This window comes from Brassica oleracea, chromosome C1 (assembly GCF_000695525.1).
Source record: "Brassica oleracea var. oleracea cultivar TO1000 chromosome C1, BOL, whole genome shotgun sequence".
In the NCBI taxonomy this organism is placed as follows: domain Eukaryota; kingdom Viridiplantae; phylum Streptophyta; class Magnoliopsida; order Brassicales; family Brassicaceae; genus Brassica; species Brassica oleracea.
The window spans coordinates 42303546-42318404 of record NC_027748.1 but is presented as its reverse complement, the minus strand read 5'-3'; the positions used below and the strand labels follow the sequence as shown (position 1 = coordinate 42318404).

The window sequence follows — 14859 nt, the reverse complement described above, 5'->3', positions numbered from 1 at the left end:
ACAGATGCTTCTTCTTTGATTACTAAAAGTAAAGTAGCCTTTGAGGTTCTCTTCCTACATCTCAAGAAATGCACAGAGCCTAGCTTAAGTGAGCATGCTTTATTGCATTTTCAAGACTTGCCCATTTTAGGTACCTGATAAAACATAAAACATAAAGAAAGCCATGTGTTTAAGTTATTACTAGCTAAACCAATTGTGCTAGTGAGAAGAAGAGCTTCTTGGTCTGGTGAGAAACAAACCTTCTTTAGAGGAATACCGCTTGAAGATGGGGCAGGTTTCAGAATCTCAAAAGAGCAGACAAGAGATTGGTCCACGCTCAGTAATGCACCTGCATTGTCAAACTCTCCACCATAGTTTGGGGCTGAGAATATAGTCACTAGTCTCCTTTTTGCAAAAAACTCATATCCATCTTCCACTACCTGCAAACAAACCAAAGTAAATCACAAATGATAATCTCAAGTAATGTCTAGAAGAGATGTTTGTTTACTTGATGACCACGGCAAATAAGGTCAAGATCATTCTTATCCAAAAACTCAGCGACAACATCAGCTCCAAACGTGCAAGAGATACCTCTATCGCTATCAGACCATCCTTCACTCTTCTGATCAGGATCAGACCAAAGTAAATCACATAGAAGACCGTTGTCTGGAATCTCAGTAGGCCTCTGAATCTCCCTAATCTGCTCCCAATTCTCCAAATCCGGAGACAACCCGCCGTGCATGCACAGGATCTTGTCGTCAATGAGAGCAGCAACGGGCAAACAGTTGAAGCAGTCCGTGAATATCTTCCATAGCCTGACGTTGAATCTCCTTTTGCATTCGTCGTAGAAGCCGTAGATCCTGTTGATCTTGGCGTCTTCGTGGTTGCCTCTCAGGAGAAAGATCTTGGACGGGTAGCGGATTTTGTAAGCCAAGAGGAGGCAGATTGTTTCGAGGCTTTGCTTGCCTCGGTCGACGTAGTCTCCCAGGAAGAGGTAGTGTGCTGAAGGAGGGTAGCCTCCGTATTCGAATAGCCGAAGAAGGTCTTGGTATTGTCCATGAATATCACCTGATCATAATTGTCGTCTTGTTAATATTTCTCATAGTTTGTAATATTATAATAAACAAGAATAAGACATAGAGAGTACCGCAGATGCGAATGGGGGCGTGGAGGTCGAGGAGATTGGGCTGATTGAGGAAGATTTGTCTGGCGTTAACGCAGAGTTGACGGATCTCGATCTCTGAGAGCTGGACCTGTTTGCCTCCCTTGCCTTCTAGTAATCTTCTTATGATATCGTCCACCATACTTATCTCCATCACCGCTTCCATTGTCGTCGTCATTGTTCTGTTCCCAAACTTTTTTTTTACCAGAATCAACAACCAACACAAAAGGGTTCGCGCCAAATCAACCAACACAAGCTTCTTTTTTTTCTACGTTTGGATATTCTTGAGAAAATGTGGGAGACAGAGGTGGAGAGAAAGAAAGAAAGAAAGAAAAAGATCAGAAAGAAATCTTAATGTCTTAAAAATCAGAGGATGGAGATGGATCAAATGGGTAATGATTAGAATAAATTTGAGAATAATAAAAACAGATGGTGCAGATAGCTCTCTTCTCTCTATATATATACTATATGAGATTTCAACGCAGCTCTCGTTTTCAATGGCTATTTCATATTTGATTACATTTCAGACAGGGAAATGAAGAAAACCGGATGTAAAACATAACAAGGTTACATATGGTAATCATAAGCTAATTAAGATTTAACAATATGAAAAAAAAAACTATTAATTTCGTCTATAATGGACGTCATTAGGTAGTCATTTCAATTACCGGATCATTGGATCCAATGAACTTACAGAGAAAAAATGTGATGTATAAATGAAACAAGTGCTGCAAATGATTTTTCTTTAGTCCCATAAACTAAAAAAATATTAGAAAGTGAAGTTGTCAAATCTCAAAAAAAATAGATGGAAGAAAAAAAGTGATTAGTGAGAAACCTTCTAAGGCAAGAATGTGTGGGAAGATCTAGCCATATAGAATAAATGGGAGAACATGTAAGACACCTATGCCTCTATTCCTTTTCAATTGCGCAAACCAAAGCCGGTTCGTCTTTTGCTATAATTAAACGTTTATTTGATATACTCGTACGTCGTTGGGGTTTGCAATTGATTGTTGAAGATTTTCGAATACATTAATCTGGGCTACATTAATTTGGAACGAAATCTTGACACCACGTCTATTTTATATATGCGTACGTTGTAAAATTAATAATTTTAAATAATCTATTAGTATAAAAAAATCCCTTAAAAAGAAACAGAATCACCTCTTTTTCTCATTTTAGAGGTTGATTGTTCGTGGTTTTTTCTTTAGTTTTTGGTTTTTGCTTTTGTATAAACTATTTTTCATCCAATCAAGTTTTTGGTTTTAGTTTTTGTTTTTATAAAAACCATTTGGTTGCCAATCAAGATTTTCAATAAATAGATTCCCTAAAATTTAGGGAAACTAGTTTTTGAAAAGTTTAACCAATTTATGAAGAAAAACCAAAAACCAACTTTTGTGAGCTTTTATGAAGAAAAACGAATTTTGATTTTTTTTTGTAGAAACTACTACATTGTAATTAATTAATAATTAATAAATAATATTTTGATAAAAATTAAAATTATCAAAAAATATATTTTACATTAGATATCATTTAAACAATAATGTGAAATATTTTAATTTGTGTTTCATATCTGTAAATAAATTTATATATTTTATAAATAATATTATTTAATTTTAAAACTTAGTTATTAGTTTCTATAAATAAAACAATTGAATAATTTTAATAATTATTAGTCACATTAAAAATAACAAAAAACTATATAAACATAATATGTTTTATTAATAAAATATATTGTATAATCCTGAATTATAAAAATTGCCATTCAATTTTAAGAAAATATAAATAATTTATATAAGAAAATTTATAATTAGTTTCAAAATTTTATGTATTTTTATTTTTGTATCATTTATAATATTTATATAAGAAAAACTATTTCTATTCAAGTTTTAAAAATTAAAAATAATTTATATAAGAAAAATTTCTAAGTTGTTTCAAAATTTAATATTTTTATTTTTGTGTAATTTTATATATATATTATGATTTATGTTTTACTATAATATATTTTTTATAAAAATATAATAATTAAAATATGTTATTGTATTTTATTTTAAAATAATAATCACAGTATTTTGATAAATTTCAATTGTAAAATATAAATATTTATTTCTATTTTATTATATTATTTTAAAGTAATGTATTAGTTAATTTTTGAAAATTTTAAAAAAATACAGCAAATCCAAAAACCAAAATCTAAATCTAAAAACCAAAAACCAAAAACCAAAAGCTGAAAACCAAAAACCAAAATCTAAAAACCAAAAGCTAAAATCTAAAAACCAAAAACTAAAACTAAAAACTATTGAAACAATCATCCCTTAGTTTGTAAGAAAAAGGGCCAATGGAAATTACCCCAAGGCAAAAGACCATGTCAGAATACTACAGCAAACGTAAATAACCATAAGTTTTGTTTTTGTTGTACAGAAAAGAAAAAAACATGAGAGCATATTAAATAGGCGGCATCATAAGCTGACGTTCTGGGTAGTCATAATGAGAGGCAGGAGGCTGCGATTCAAGAAAGAGTCAAATGGTTTATAGTATAAGTCAAGAAAAATGAAGCAGAAACTGATTGGAGTGTGATAATTACCATGCAGATAAGTTTTAAACTCCCCGTGTCAAGTGATACCTTCTTCACACCTTTAAACAACAGTTGGAAACGAGGTCCAACTTCCTACAAAATTTAAAAAAAAAAGGAAAAGAACAAAAGATAAATACATCTCCTCGTCCAACACAAAGAGAAAAAGGCTTAACAAAGTAGCAAACCTTCCTCGTGTGCTTTGGCCTTTCTTCTGAAAGGGCTGCTTTCGCAGAATGGAGCCTGATGAACACGAACTATATAAGTGATTAAAAAAAATCAGAAAAATAATTTTGAAGAAAAAGAAAAGAGTGGGTAACCAATGATGTCGGTAAAAAACAAAACCATCCTGGTACTGGAAAAATGCAAGGTTCTTTTGACAGGGTTTGTTGGTTCTGGAATGAGTGACCTTGGGGAAGAGTGATTGTATCAATCTGAAAATGAAAAATAAATAGTAAATTTCAAAAGGTGAGAGACAAAGTTTTGTGTAAACTAAGGCAAGTAGCGGGTATGAATTTAACCTGCTAAGGCCAAGACCGGCCTGAGAAGCAAAACGTGCCATACGAACATAAGGATCGAGGCGTGTCGGGGGGGTTGCTTGATCCTGCAAGACACGAGATTTTGAGCAGTGTATTAGAGCTAATTAATGAAGGGAGATATGAGCAATTACGAAAAAAAAAAAAAAGGATAGCTAGCTAGCGGTATATCCTCACGTGGGATGAGATTAAAAATCCTGAAATAAGCGGCAGCACCATTCAACAAGCTTACAATACATATTTCATCTGCAAAAAGTTATAAGACAGAAGAGGCTTAAAAGTCGTATATAAATATATATAGTAGAGATAGAAACATCAAGAACATAAATAAACACATGCACGGACCATGTCCCAAAGGGTTTGTATCAACTAGAACGAGAGATGTACACTCTCTCTCTTTTGCTATTCTTATCAGGTCTTTTAGCGAGTTGGGGATCCACCTTCTCTTCCACTTTATGTAAGTAGAATTAGGGAACACTGAGAGCATCTCCTTGACAATTAAAGGTCCCCTCTCACGAAATTGCTGAAAAATTCATTTTTTTTATTAACAAATGTTCCGTAATAAACATGATATGTATATACTTATAAAACTTTCTCTTACTGGAGAGTGGAACCAACCACAATTAGTGATCAAGGTCTTGGGTTTGATTTCACCACTCTCGATCCTATCAATTTCCAACGGTTCAAATTCTGCCCAAAGCTACAAAATTCGCCAAAAAGGATTTAAGGCGTAAATATATACTAAGAGATTAATTCCGAACATAAATAAATAAATTAAATCATTCATGCAAGCATTTAACCTAACCTCCTCTTTTTTCAAAAAATAAAAATAAAAACCTAACCTCCTCATCATCGAGCTTCGTAATCTCACGGCGCATCTTCGCCTGCACCAACTCCTCCTCTACCTTGGTCGTTTTCATCATCTCTCTCTCTCTCTCTCTCTCTCTCTCACTGCGGCTGCCTCAGTTTCTCTTTAGGGTTTTCTCTCGCCTCACAACCCTCTATCATTTATCTAAACTTATTAACGGGGTTTTGTTTTTTTTTTTTGCTTTTTTTGTGTGTGTTTTATAAATAAATTTTAAATATGTGTATGTTTTTTTATTTATATATATATATATATATATCAGAACGGCTTTTTCTTTATATATCAATTTTTCTTCTTCTTTATATATCAAATTAAAATGGAAAAAAGATACAAAACTACGTGGCTCTAGCCATTTCATGGTTTGAGGAAGCTGCAACATTGACAACAAATACTATTTAACCAGTTCATGAGTTGTGTATGAACTTGTGAATTATCAGTTCGAACTAAATGCTACTCTAAAATCTCTATATATATCATTCTCTATATTTTCAAATCAGTAAATTAAACGTTACAAAAACTTAGAATGTTTTTGATTTAGTATCTTTTAGGTAACTATATACTGGGGAGAAGGCTGGTACTACGATTTACCTCACACACACACACACACTTTGATCGATATTCTCCACCTGATTTCTATACAAGGGTATACAAATGTATTTGCAACAAAAATGTTTATGGCCCCCAACATTTCAGGAACGCTATATTATAGATATCTAAGTGACATAACATAACACTTTCTGATATTTTTCCACTCATGAACTGAAATTGGCTATGCATATAGGGAGAAAGTTCAGAATAGGGATCCTTTATTTATTTTTTATTTTCTTGAAACAGACCTTTATTTATATTTTCTTTCCATGAAAATAGTTCACTAGTCTGATTTGTATTCAATTATACATAAGATCTGGGGAAATGGAAACTAATCTTATATCTGGAGCAACATAATTCCCTCTCAAATTGAAATTCTGATGACTCATAATATTTATCTCATACATGTAAAGCATTTTCTTTTTTTGTGTGCTGACTGCTGATCATAGCTACCTTGTCTTCTCTATGAATGAAGAAGCAGATTCATTGTCTTCCTCCATGCTAGAAAAAAGTATTAGGCAATGTTGATGTTTTATCTGTGGAAACTTTATGTGATCATCAGTTGCATGAAATGTCTGTATCTGAATGGCATGATTTTAGTCCAATCCTTGCATGGACTCAGCACGTATATTTCAGATAGATGTGTGTGACACAAAGCATTTCTTTTCCCTCCTACTTCCCTTTGGAATTAAGTTCACCCCTTTTTGGCTACTATGTGATAGTTTTATACAACAAATGCCTTTTTCATGCAAGACACGTGAGATTGTAAATGAGCTAAGACAAGCATTTGACCAAAGTGCTGCTCTTCTTGTTCAAGTTCGTCTCACTGGGTAGTGTTCTTATCCTATTCGTTTATTACATCTTAAGATGCATGGAAAGGAAGATACTTGGTTCTTTCTGTGATACGTTTCCGATCTAGGATGGTTCGGGACTGTTACGTCCACGGACAGTGATGGGAAGATCTAGCCATAATAAGAAAATGAGACGTGGAGGACTCTCATCGGAGCTGGTCAAAGAAAGTAGTCTCCTTACATTTATTCAGCTATATATGAATGATTTTATTTATGTAAACTATTGTCGGGCGAGTAACCGCGTCTTTTGAAAAGTTCGGTTTTATGGTTAGAGATTAGATAAGCCTATGTACCTATATAATGTTGAGTAATTGGTAAGAATACACCCAAAAAGCCAATATAATTTGCCATATATTATTGTTTCTTTTTAATATTTTTTATGACTATAATACTCTTATCTCTATCTCTCTCCTTTTTATCTTTTATGTGTTCTAATCTCTTTATCTCTCGTATAGATTCTTCAAATCATCTTCTAATTCAACACAAATCTTTATTTTTTATTCTGATTCTTTTGACATCCATAATGTTAATCTTATTATCTCACTCCAATTCCAATGTTTCTAATTTCGACTCACAATCAACTTTTAGATAATATATACGTTAGTAGGTATTTTATTATTTACCTGCTATTATTTAGATTTTAATGGATTCTTAATCGATACATGAAGTGTTAGTTGTTACAAATATATTTGGGGCTATTTGAAAGATAACTAATTAATTGTTAATAGTTTCATTAACTGATATATGATTTGTTAGTCGATACATTTGTTTGATACATAGATTGTTAGATGATACTAAAATTATTAGCTGATATGTTAGTTGGTATGTAGATTGTTACCTGCTATGTAAATATTTAGTTGATAAATCTAGAGTTATTTTCGATAAAGCATGAGGGTATTTTCATCCGCATAGTATCAAAAAGTTACTCCTTTTTGGGTTATCCATAATTACGAGCATTCAGCTAATTTGGACCTTAATTGGCTATATTGGCCGCATTCACTGTGTGTTGTTCCACCCTGTCTGTAAACTAAATTACTGTAAAAAGAAAAAAAACAATTGTTTAGCTTATTGGGCATCTAAACTTAAGTCCAAATATTAAAACCTATATTGGGCTTAGAGTTTTGGGCCCATAGTAGAAATAGAAAACCCTACAAAATCAAAGCTGAGTCGTTACAAAAGCTAGATTCATCACTTCTCTTGCAGAATCTTCGACCGCGGCGGCACCACATCCTCCGGGAGGCCACAATGGTACTTTTCTCTGTCTGAGTCAACCTCCGTTTCTGAAATGCTTCTCTTGTAGCTTTGAGTTTGGTTCTAAAGTTTCAATGTCGTGTTTGGATTCTCTGTTTCGAATGTAATAATAATAATAATAATAATAATAATAATAATATGTGAATTCTTGGATTTGTTGTTTTGAGCTTTTGATTTGATGACATTTGAGTTAGCTCGATCGTGTTTGCAGGGAATTGATTTGATCGCTGGAGGTAAGAGCAAGAAGACCAAAAGGACAGCTCCCAAGTCCGATGATGTCTACCTCAAGCTTACCGTCAAGGTTTCAAACTTTAACCAATTATCTTTGTCCTTTTTATTTTTTATTTTTTCTATTAAAACATGTTCTTATTCGAGTTAATCTTATTCAATAAGATGAGATGTTTGACATTTTGTGTATTGAAAAATTGCAGCTTTACAGGTTTCTGGTAAGGAGAACACAGAGCAAGTTCAATGCAGTGATCTTGAAGAGGCTTTTCATGAGCAAAGTCAACAAAGCTCCTCTTTCTCTATCTAGGCTCGTCGAGTTCATGACCGGCAAGGTTCGATTTCGTTTGAAACCCTCTTATCTCTCTGTTCCTTGGTGTAGAAGTTAATCTGTTGGTCTCTCTTGCTGTGTGATATTATAGGAAGATAAGATTGCTGTCTTGGTTGGAACCATAACCGATGATTTGAGGGTACACGAGATCCCAGCTATCAAGGTTACTGCCTTGAGGTTCACGGAGAGAGCCAGAGCTCGCATTGAGAAAGCTGGTGGTGAATGCTTGACCTTTGACCAGCTTGCTCTCAGAGCTCCTTTGGGACAGAACACTGTAATATTTCTCTCAACCCAAACCCCTCTACCTCCATTTTTAACTTCCGTTGTGAGAATATGATTAACCTTTTGATTCTTCTTGTGTGTTAGGTTCTTCTTAGAGGACCTAAGAACTCACGTGAAGCTGTGAAGCATTTTGGACCCGCTCCTGGTGTGCCACACAGTCACTCCAAGCCTTATGTTCGCTCCAAGGGAAGGAAGTTCGAGAAGGCCAGAGGAAAGAGGAAGAGCCGTGGGTTCAAGGTTTAAGGACATTGTCTGCGTCTTTGAACTTGTTTCTAGAGTGTTGTTGCTTCTTGACTTTTGTTAGAGAATCGTGTGTTTTTTTGTTGCCTGTGTCAGACAATATTTTAAGATTGTTTCTACTGGATTAATTGTGTACTTATTGCACATTGTACTGGGTTTCTTGGCTTATACGGCACACTTAAACATACAAAACCCTTAAGTAGAAGCAAACATTTTGATCTGCAGAGTTTAATTTCTTTTAAAATTCTATAAGTGAATAAAAAATAGCATCTAGCGCATATTACATACTAATGGATTAATTTTTACATAATGGTTATTACAATTAAGTTTTGTAAACGACATCTTTAATGTATTGCGGATATTAAACATGAGCTTCAAGGCTAAACATTAATCCCAACAGTTGTGAAAATTTGTTTGTTTCCAGGTTTTCTTGAATTAGCGTAAGAAAAAAAAACAAATTACATTGCAACTTAACCGATTCTTTTAGTCAGTTAAAACCATGGTTCTCTTGGTAGAACCTTCCGGTGCAGCTGCTGGAGAAACCGAGCCAGCACCACTTGTGTCCGGGAAAGAAGAGAAATCTGGAGCAGCCGAGCCGCTAGGGGTAGTGGTTGCAGCGTTCGGGTCAGCAGCCAAGAGGCCAGGAGTGTACGGTACACCTTTCCCCGGGACCCAAACATCACCTTGGATGTACTGATCCGGTGTGAAACTGAGAATCTCCTCGTCGCTCAGTGTCTTGATTCCAGGCCAAGTAACCCTGCCTGCAAGGACTGCTCCAGGTCCAATGTTCTGTACTTCAGAGTAGAACAATGTGTCCAGACCGAAGTTTCCGAGCCACGGTTGCCATCCTTGTGGCTGAATAAAATCAGGAATAAAAGTGTTCATAATAATAGTTCTTGAATACTCTTTCCACGGCCTTCCTAAATAGGCCTTGCTTGTTTCCTTGACCACCAAGTAATCCGGCTCGCCAGCAATAGTGCAACCTTGGAACACAAATCCAGTTGACTCCCTCGCGTCTTTACGACCATGAGCTGTGATAGGGCACGCCTGGTTGGGGAGCGGCTTCCTCACCAACAAAGTGCAGTTCTGGAATACAGCAGCCGCGTCTCCAAAGAGGAAATCAATAGTGCCTGAGATGGTACAGTCTCGGTAGAACTGACGGTGGGAGTGAGCGTAGAGCGTGTCTTGATAACCATCGAATCTACAGTTGAAGAATATCGACTCATCTGATTGAACCCTAACTGCAACTGCTTGATGTTTGATGGCACCGGCCGTGTTTACGAACCCTATGTTCTTGGCAATGAAGTAGTCACCAACGATGGCTACAATAGCATTAACATTATATGACTTCTAAGTACAAATAATCAAATATATACAATGTTCAAGATAAGCATGCGCAAATAAACCGGAACAAACTGAAATAACCAAAACGGAGAAAATATCCAAAAAAATATTTGAATTACAGGAAACTATCTGAAACTATTCAGATACTTTTTATCCAAAATAATCCAACTTTTTTTTGTTATTTAGGTCTTTTTCTGAAATTTTTGGGTCATTATTACCCGAACCAAACTAGTATAGCCGAACAATACGGAATCTAACTATTCTTGGGCATTTTTTGGATATCAAAATCAATATCCGAATCCGGACCAAACCGAAATTATTGATTAGACCGATTTTTAGAACACTAGATATATATCTTACCAACAATGGCGGTACGGTAGGTAGTGATACCGTCCTTGTAATTCTTGCTACCGGAGATGATGGTTTTGTCAGGACCATCACCGATGAACACAATATGAGTCATGCTCTTGTTGACTTGCACATACTCCTTGTATATACCAGCCTTAATATGAACCACAAAAGTCGTATTCTTCTTCTTGGGAACGTACTTCATCGCATCGTTGATCGTTGTATACTGACCGCTCCCGTCCTGAGCCACCACTATATCAGCCTTCGCATCGGAATACCCCTCAGCAGCCTGCAAGAGCCACCTCCCTCTCTGGTCCACCCACGAGGGGATATCTTGAGACAGAAGCCTTCTACTGTTCAGCTCGGGAATCCCCATTTGTCCCACGAAACTCGACATCTCGCTGATGATCGCTAGCCCGTTGTGCGTCAGCTCGATAGCGGTTTTCAAGGCCTTCTTCATGGTCTCTCCAGCGTTCCCTTGCGTCCCTTGGAACCCTTCGAGGCAAGTCTCCTCGTGGCTTATCGCCGCGCTGAGCCAGATCCTCAGATTGATCAAAGCCTCGTCGAGCAAATGGAACTCGAACTTCCCTAGCTCCTCGAAAGAGTTGCTGAGCTCTCCCAAGGCATAGTCCATCAGCTCCTTGCACTGATCAAGAGCCATCCTCGTCCTCGGATCTTTCTGAAGGTCCATCATCGTCTGCGACTTCTTGGCCGCGTCTGTGATCTGTTTCATCGTGACGCTAAACGCGGTTTTAACCAACTCCATCGGGTCGGTCGTGTTGTGACCGTTCTTGAGAAGAGTGTCTTCGCATGTCTTTTTGTAGTCCGTTGGTGCGCATACGTCTTTAACGGCCTTGACGGAAGCGGTTAGCTCTCCGTTACTTTTGGAGTCGCCGTTAGGTTCGTTTTTGTTGAGGCTGATGGTAACGGCGACGATCATGGAGATGAGAAGAACGGAGGAGATTAAAATAACAGCGTACCTCCTCTTCTTCTTGGAATCATCGTCGTATCTGTATGACATATTCTTTTTTATTTAAATTATGTTTTCTTTTGATTGTTGAATTTTATTTATTAAATTTGTTGTTGAACTTGAACAGCTCTGAAGATGTTTTGTATTAAAAATGTTAGAGCTGTTCGTTGTTGTTTTTGAGAAAAAGGAGATTATGAGTTTTTATGGACTCATCCTTCGTAGGTTACGTAGCGTCCTTGGGAGTGTGCATCTGTTCACATAATTGCCGTGATGGCATTTTTTATAACTGAAACGACAAATTAAGAGTTGGTTATAAGTGTTGCTCTGTTTTATGAGGTTTGGCGGGAAATACGGCTAGTGAGAAACTGTTGAAAAGATATTAGTTTATTGTCTTCTCTGTTTCGTCAAAGTTTCTAAATTGAGAAAATAATTAAATCTTATTTTATGGTTCCACAACCTCGTTTTTGTTTGTTTGTTTGTTCTAACCAGAATAATCAGTGTCTCAATCGTGTTGAATAACATACTGATTGCTATTCAAACTCTTTTCCACAGTTGTTTTTTATTTGAGGTAATGTCATTTGTTCGGTTTCATATTCTAGAATCAATGTGAGATCTTAAACATATCATATGTGCACATAATTTAGATGTATATATAGTCGTATGTATTTGTATAGAATAATGTGTAAGAATGTTTCTTAGGAAGAAACTGAAAGTGGAAAAGGTATATATATATGTTTTCACTGCATTGAAAATTTGTATTTGGTTCTTGACTATATAGATGATTAGGGAGACTTAATTAGTCAACCTAAAGGAGCTACTGCTATCTTTAATTTTATGTCAACATGTACCAATGCCATTGATCTTATATATTACTTTCTTTCTAGTTTTGATTACAAAACACTTTCACATAGATCATAGAGCTATCTGTTATCTTTAATTCTGAACCTGGTCCGGTGTTCTTAAACTGCATGATACAATGTCTTCAAAACGATCTTTGTTGGCATCTATTATTCTTCAAGAACAAACAGCCTAGTCTATGCAACTCAAGCAATCTTGTGAAGTTTCTCGTCTTAAGGTAAACCAGAAAATGCATAGTTTCATATAATGGCAATCCGCGATTGGTTCTGTTTTTAATTTTTTTTAAATCAAATAAAAATAATAATAATAATAATAATAAGAATCCCATGTGGGTTTTTGGGATATTGATGCTCTTAGGGCATCTTTATGGGAGGGATTTGATTAAGGGCCCTTAGCATTTTTTATTATTATTTTTGTGTTTAGGAACTAAGCTAAGGGCTTTTGTATAAGTAGTTGATTATTGTTGTGACTAACCTTGTCCCTTACTTAATTAAATTGATTATTTTCATTAATATGTAATAACATATATAAAAGCATAGTTTTTAATAAAACATATAAAAGAAAAGTTTAACATTAAAATTGAAAACATGAGGAAATTACAAAAAAAAAAGGAGACAAAGCAAGACATTGTTATTTCCTCGGGTTCCGGAGGGTACTGAACCGGTGAACCTCTTTGTAAGCTTATCTCCTTTTGGTCAGTCGAATTAAGTCATCTGTCTCGCTGTAGCCACTGTCCACAGAGTTGCAAAATAAACCCTCTGACTCCGAAGGCTGACTATAGCTGTAGTCAAGTCCCATGTTCCTCTTAACCTGCAGAAAATGTCCAGTAATTATTAGAATCAAGATTAAGCAAGAACATTTGAAGTTTTTTTAAAAGAGACAAAGCAAGACATTGTTATTTTAATTATTAAGCAAGACATTTTATTTAAATTATTAAAAAGCCTTAGTTTATATAATCCCACGGTTATTAAAAAAGACATACTGATTAAATAAAACAAGCATATAAAAAAGACATACATAAAAACAGAGATTAAAAAAGACAAATATAAAACATAGAATTAAAAGGACAAAAAAAAACTTAGTTAATAAAACTGAAGAACATGCTATCTAATTCTTCAGAAGTACGCAGCTAAGAGCTTATTCTTCACAATTTCTTTTGCCTCAGTTAATGGCTCTGACTTGGCGAGGAGAGTATCCAGTATAGCCAACTTAGACAGTCTCTCCTTCATGGCCAAATCCTCCTTCTTCATTTCCCAAAGGGTGGTATACTCAGCAACAGACTTCCCTTGAACAGTGTTCCTTTTCGATTTAGCAGCCTTGATACCTTCAGGCCGGGTCTCATGATCACCATTCTCGGTGGTTGACGTTTCAACTGTTGTTTCACAATTTTTCCTCTTTGAGCTCGCTTTTGGAGTGTTGAGGCTGAGCTATTTCTGTTCATACCTCAACACACACCACGCATGCTCGAGGCTGAACTTGGTTCTGTGATCAGCGTAGAAGATGTCATGCCCTCTTGAGAACATCAGTGTCACTCCCACCACTGCTAATTTGCCTCTATGTTGTGGCGTAAGCGCCGCAGAACTTGTTAACATGATCGTTTATCCTACCCCACCTCTTCTTACAATGAAGATGCTCTCTCTTTTCACCATCCTCTCCTCCGTGAGGACTTGTTGCGTAATACTCAACAACATGTTGCCAGAAGGTGAGCGACTTCTGCTGATTTCCAACTACAGCATCTTTGGAAGTGTTGAGCCACACACTGATTAGAACTTCGTCATCAGCCGGGGTCCATTTGCGTCGAACAACACGGTCCACGGGTGTGCTCACTGGTGTGCCTACTGGTGTGCCTACGGGTGTGTCTTCAGATTGTTGAGAACTGAAAGGAGGGTTCTCGGATTCTCCTAAGTGAACACTAGAATGAAAACTTTCATAAGGAAAGTTTTCATGTTGAACACTACTACCTTGTTGACTGTAAAGCAGTCCTACGTAGCTAGAGGACTGCGTATAATTATTTCTTGAATCCATACCACTAAGAAGAGAGAAGAGATTAAGAGGAGATGGTAGAAGAGATAAACTAGCTACGTATATTTAAGGGGGGCATGAGAAGGGGTTTTATAGGAGGAAGTCAAGAGTAAGTTAGCAATAACTTACCCACTTAATGACTAACCGGTAACAAGATATGTCTTATCTAAAGTTATTACACAAACAAAAAGCTATCAACTATCTTAACAAGATCATTAATATATTGTTGGATTTCGTTTCAAACAAACTACCCTTTACAGCCTAACCTATCTAATCAATACGAAGTAACCACGACAATGGCTTTAATACACAGCGAAACATTTAGAAAACAAGTGTACTTTCACTGGAAATGGTTGGTGTGGTTCATTAAAAATACACAGATTTCAAACTAAAAATACACATTCAAATATTTCAAACTCAAATCATCTATACGAATCC

General features: G+C 35.9%; 4 protein-coding genes across 4 annotated transcripts; 1 reads left to right on the top strand and 3 right to left on the bottom strand.

The window, feature by feature from the left end:
- Positions 1-19: 19 nt before the first annotated feature.
- On the bottom strand, positions 20-1436 carry LOC106297456 (serine/threonine-protein phosphatase PP1 isozyme 9-like). The gene is made up of 4 exons (XM_013733692.1): positions 1127-1436; positions 488-1047; positions 240-419; positions 20-134 (listed from the first exon to the last, which is right to left on the bottom strand). Exons 1-4 carry the CDS (start codon positions 1317-1319, stop codon positions 111-113), a joined length of 957 nt encoding a protein of 318 aa, XP_013589146.1. The 5' UTR covers positions 1320-1436; the 3' UTR covers positions 20-110.
- Positions 1437-3456: 2020 nt separating this feature from the next.
- LOC106302206 lies at positions 3457-5206 on the bottom strand. Its single transcript, XM_013738747.1, has 9 exons — positions 5089-5206; positions 4848-4946; positions 4592-4769; positions 4407-4492; positions 4232-4314; positions 4031-4144; positions 3899-3953; positions 3723-3806; positions 3457-3640 (listed from the first exon to the last, which is right to left on the bottom strand). The coding sequence occupies exons 1-9, from the start codon at positions 5167-5169 to the stop codon at positions 3584-3586; spliced, it is 837 nt and encodes a 278-aa protein (XP_013594201.1). The 5' UTR covers positions 5170-5206; the 3' UTR covers positions 3457-3583.
- Positions 5207-7597: 2391 nt separating this feature from the next.
- LOC106326072 (60S ribosomal protein L18-2) lies at positions 7598-9103 on the top strand. Its single transcript, XM_013764113.1, has 5 exons — positions 7598-7798; positions 8013-8102; positions 8233-8361; positions 8449-8631; positions 8724-9103. The coding sequence occupies exons 1-5, from the start codon at positions 7796-7798 to the stop codon at positions 8880-8882; spliced, it is 564 nt and encodes a 187-aa protein (XP_013619567.1). The 5' UTR covers positions 7598-7795; the 3' UTR covers positions 8883-9103.
- A 56-nt stretch (positions 9104-9159) lies between these two features.
- LOC106326061 (probable pectinesterase/pectinesterase inhibitor 21) lies at positions 9160-11698 on the bottom strand. Its single transcript, XM_013764103.1, has 2 exons — positions 10584-11698; positions 9160-10201 (listed from the first exon to the last, which is right to left on the bottom strand). Exons 1-2 carry the CDS (start codon positions 11590-11592, stop codon positions 9363-9365), a joined length of 1848 nt encoding a protein of 615 aa, XP_013619557.1. The 5' UTR covers positions 11593-11698; the 3' UTR covers positions 9160-9362.
- Positions 11699-14859: the final 3161 nt, after the last annotated feature.

What these genes read in the sequence shown, in the direction of transcription:
- LOC106297456 (XM_013733692.1), bottom strand. Translation starts at nt 1,319, where the DNA reads ATGACGACGACAATGGAAGCGGTGATGGAGATAAGTATGGTGGACGAT. An exon ending in CGCCCCCATTCGCATCTGCG is followed by an intron (nt 1,048 to 1,126) that starts GTACTCTCTATG and finishes AATTATGATCAG; the next exon opens with GTGATATTCATGGACAATAC. An exon ending in TTATTTGCCGTGGTCATCAA is followed by an intron (nt 420 to 487) that starts GTAAACAAACAT and finishes GTTTGTTTGCAG; the next exon opens with GTAGTGGAAGATGGATATGA.
- LOC106302206 (XM_013738747.1), bottom strand. Translation starts at nt 5,169, where the DNA reads ATGATGAAAACGACCAAGGTAGAGGAGGAGTTGGTGCAGGCGAAGATG. An exon ending in GTGGTTGGTTCCACTCTCCA is followed by an intron (nt 4,770 to 4,847) that starts GTAAGAGAAAGT and finishes TGAATTTTTCAG; the next exon opens with CAATTTCGTGAGAGGGGACC. An exon ending in GTTTAAAACTTATCTGCATG is followed by an intron (nt 3,641 to 3,722) that starts GTAATTATCACA and finishes CTTGAATCGCAG; the next exon opens with CCTCCTGCCTCTCATTATGA.
- LOC106326072 (XM_013764113.1), top strand. An exon ending in ACCTCAAGCTTACCGTCAAG is followed by an intron (nt 8,103 to 8,232) that starts GTTTCAAACTTT and finishes GAAAAATTGCAG; the next exon opens with CTTTACAGGTTTCTGGTAAG. An exon ending in CTCCTTTGGGACAGAACACT is followed by an intron (nt 8,632 to 8,723) that starts GTAATATTTCTC and finishes CTTGTGTGTTAG; the next exon opens with GTTCTTCTTAGAGGACCTAA.
- LOC106326061 (XM_013764103.1), bottom strand. Translation starts at nt 11,592, where the DNA reads ATGTCATACAGATACGACGATGATTCCAAGAAGAAGAGGAGGTACGCT. An exon ending in CTACCGTACCGCCATTGTTG is followed by an intron (nt 10,202 to 10,583) that starts GTAAGATATATA and finishes ATGCTATTGTAG; the next exon opens with CCATCGTTGGTGACTACTTC.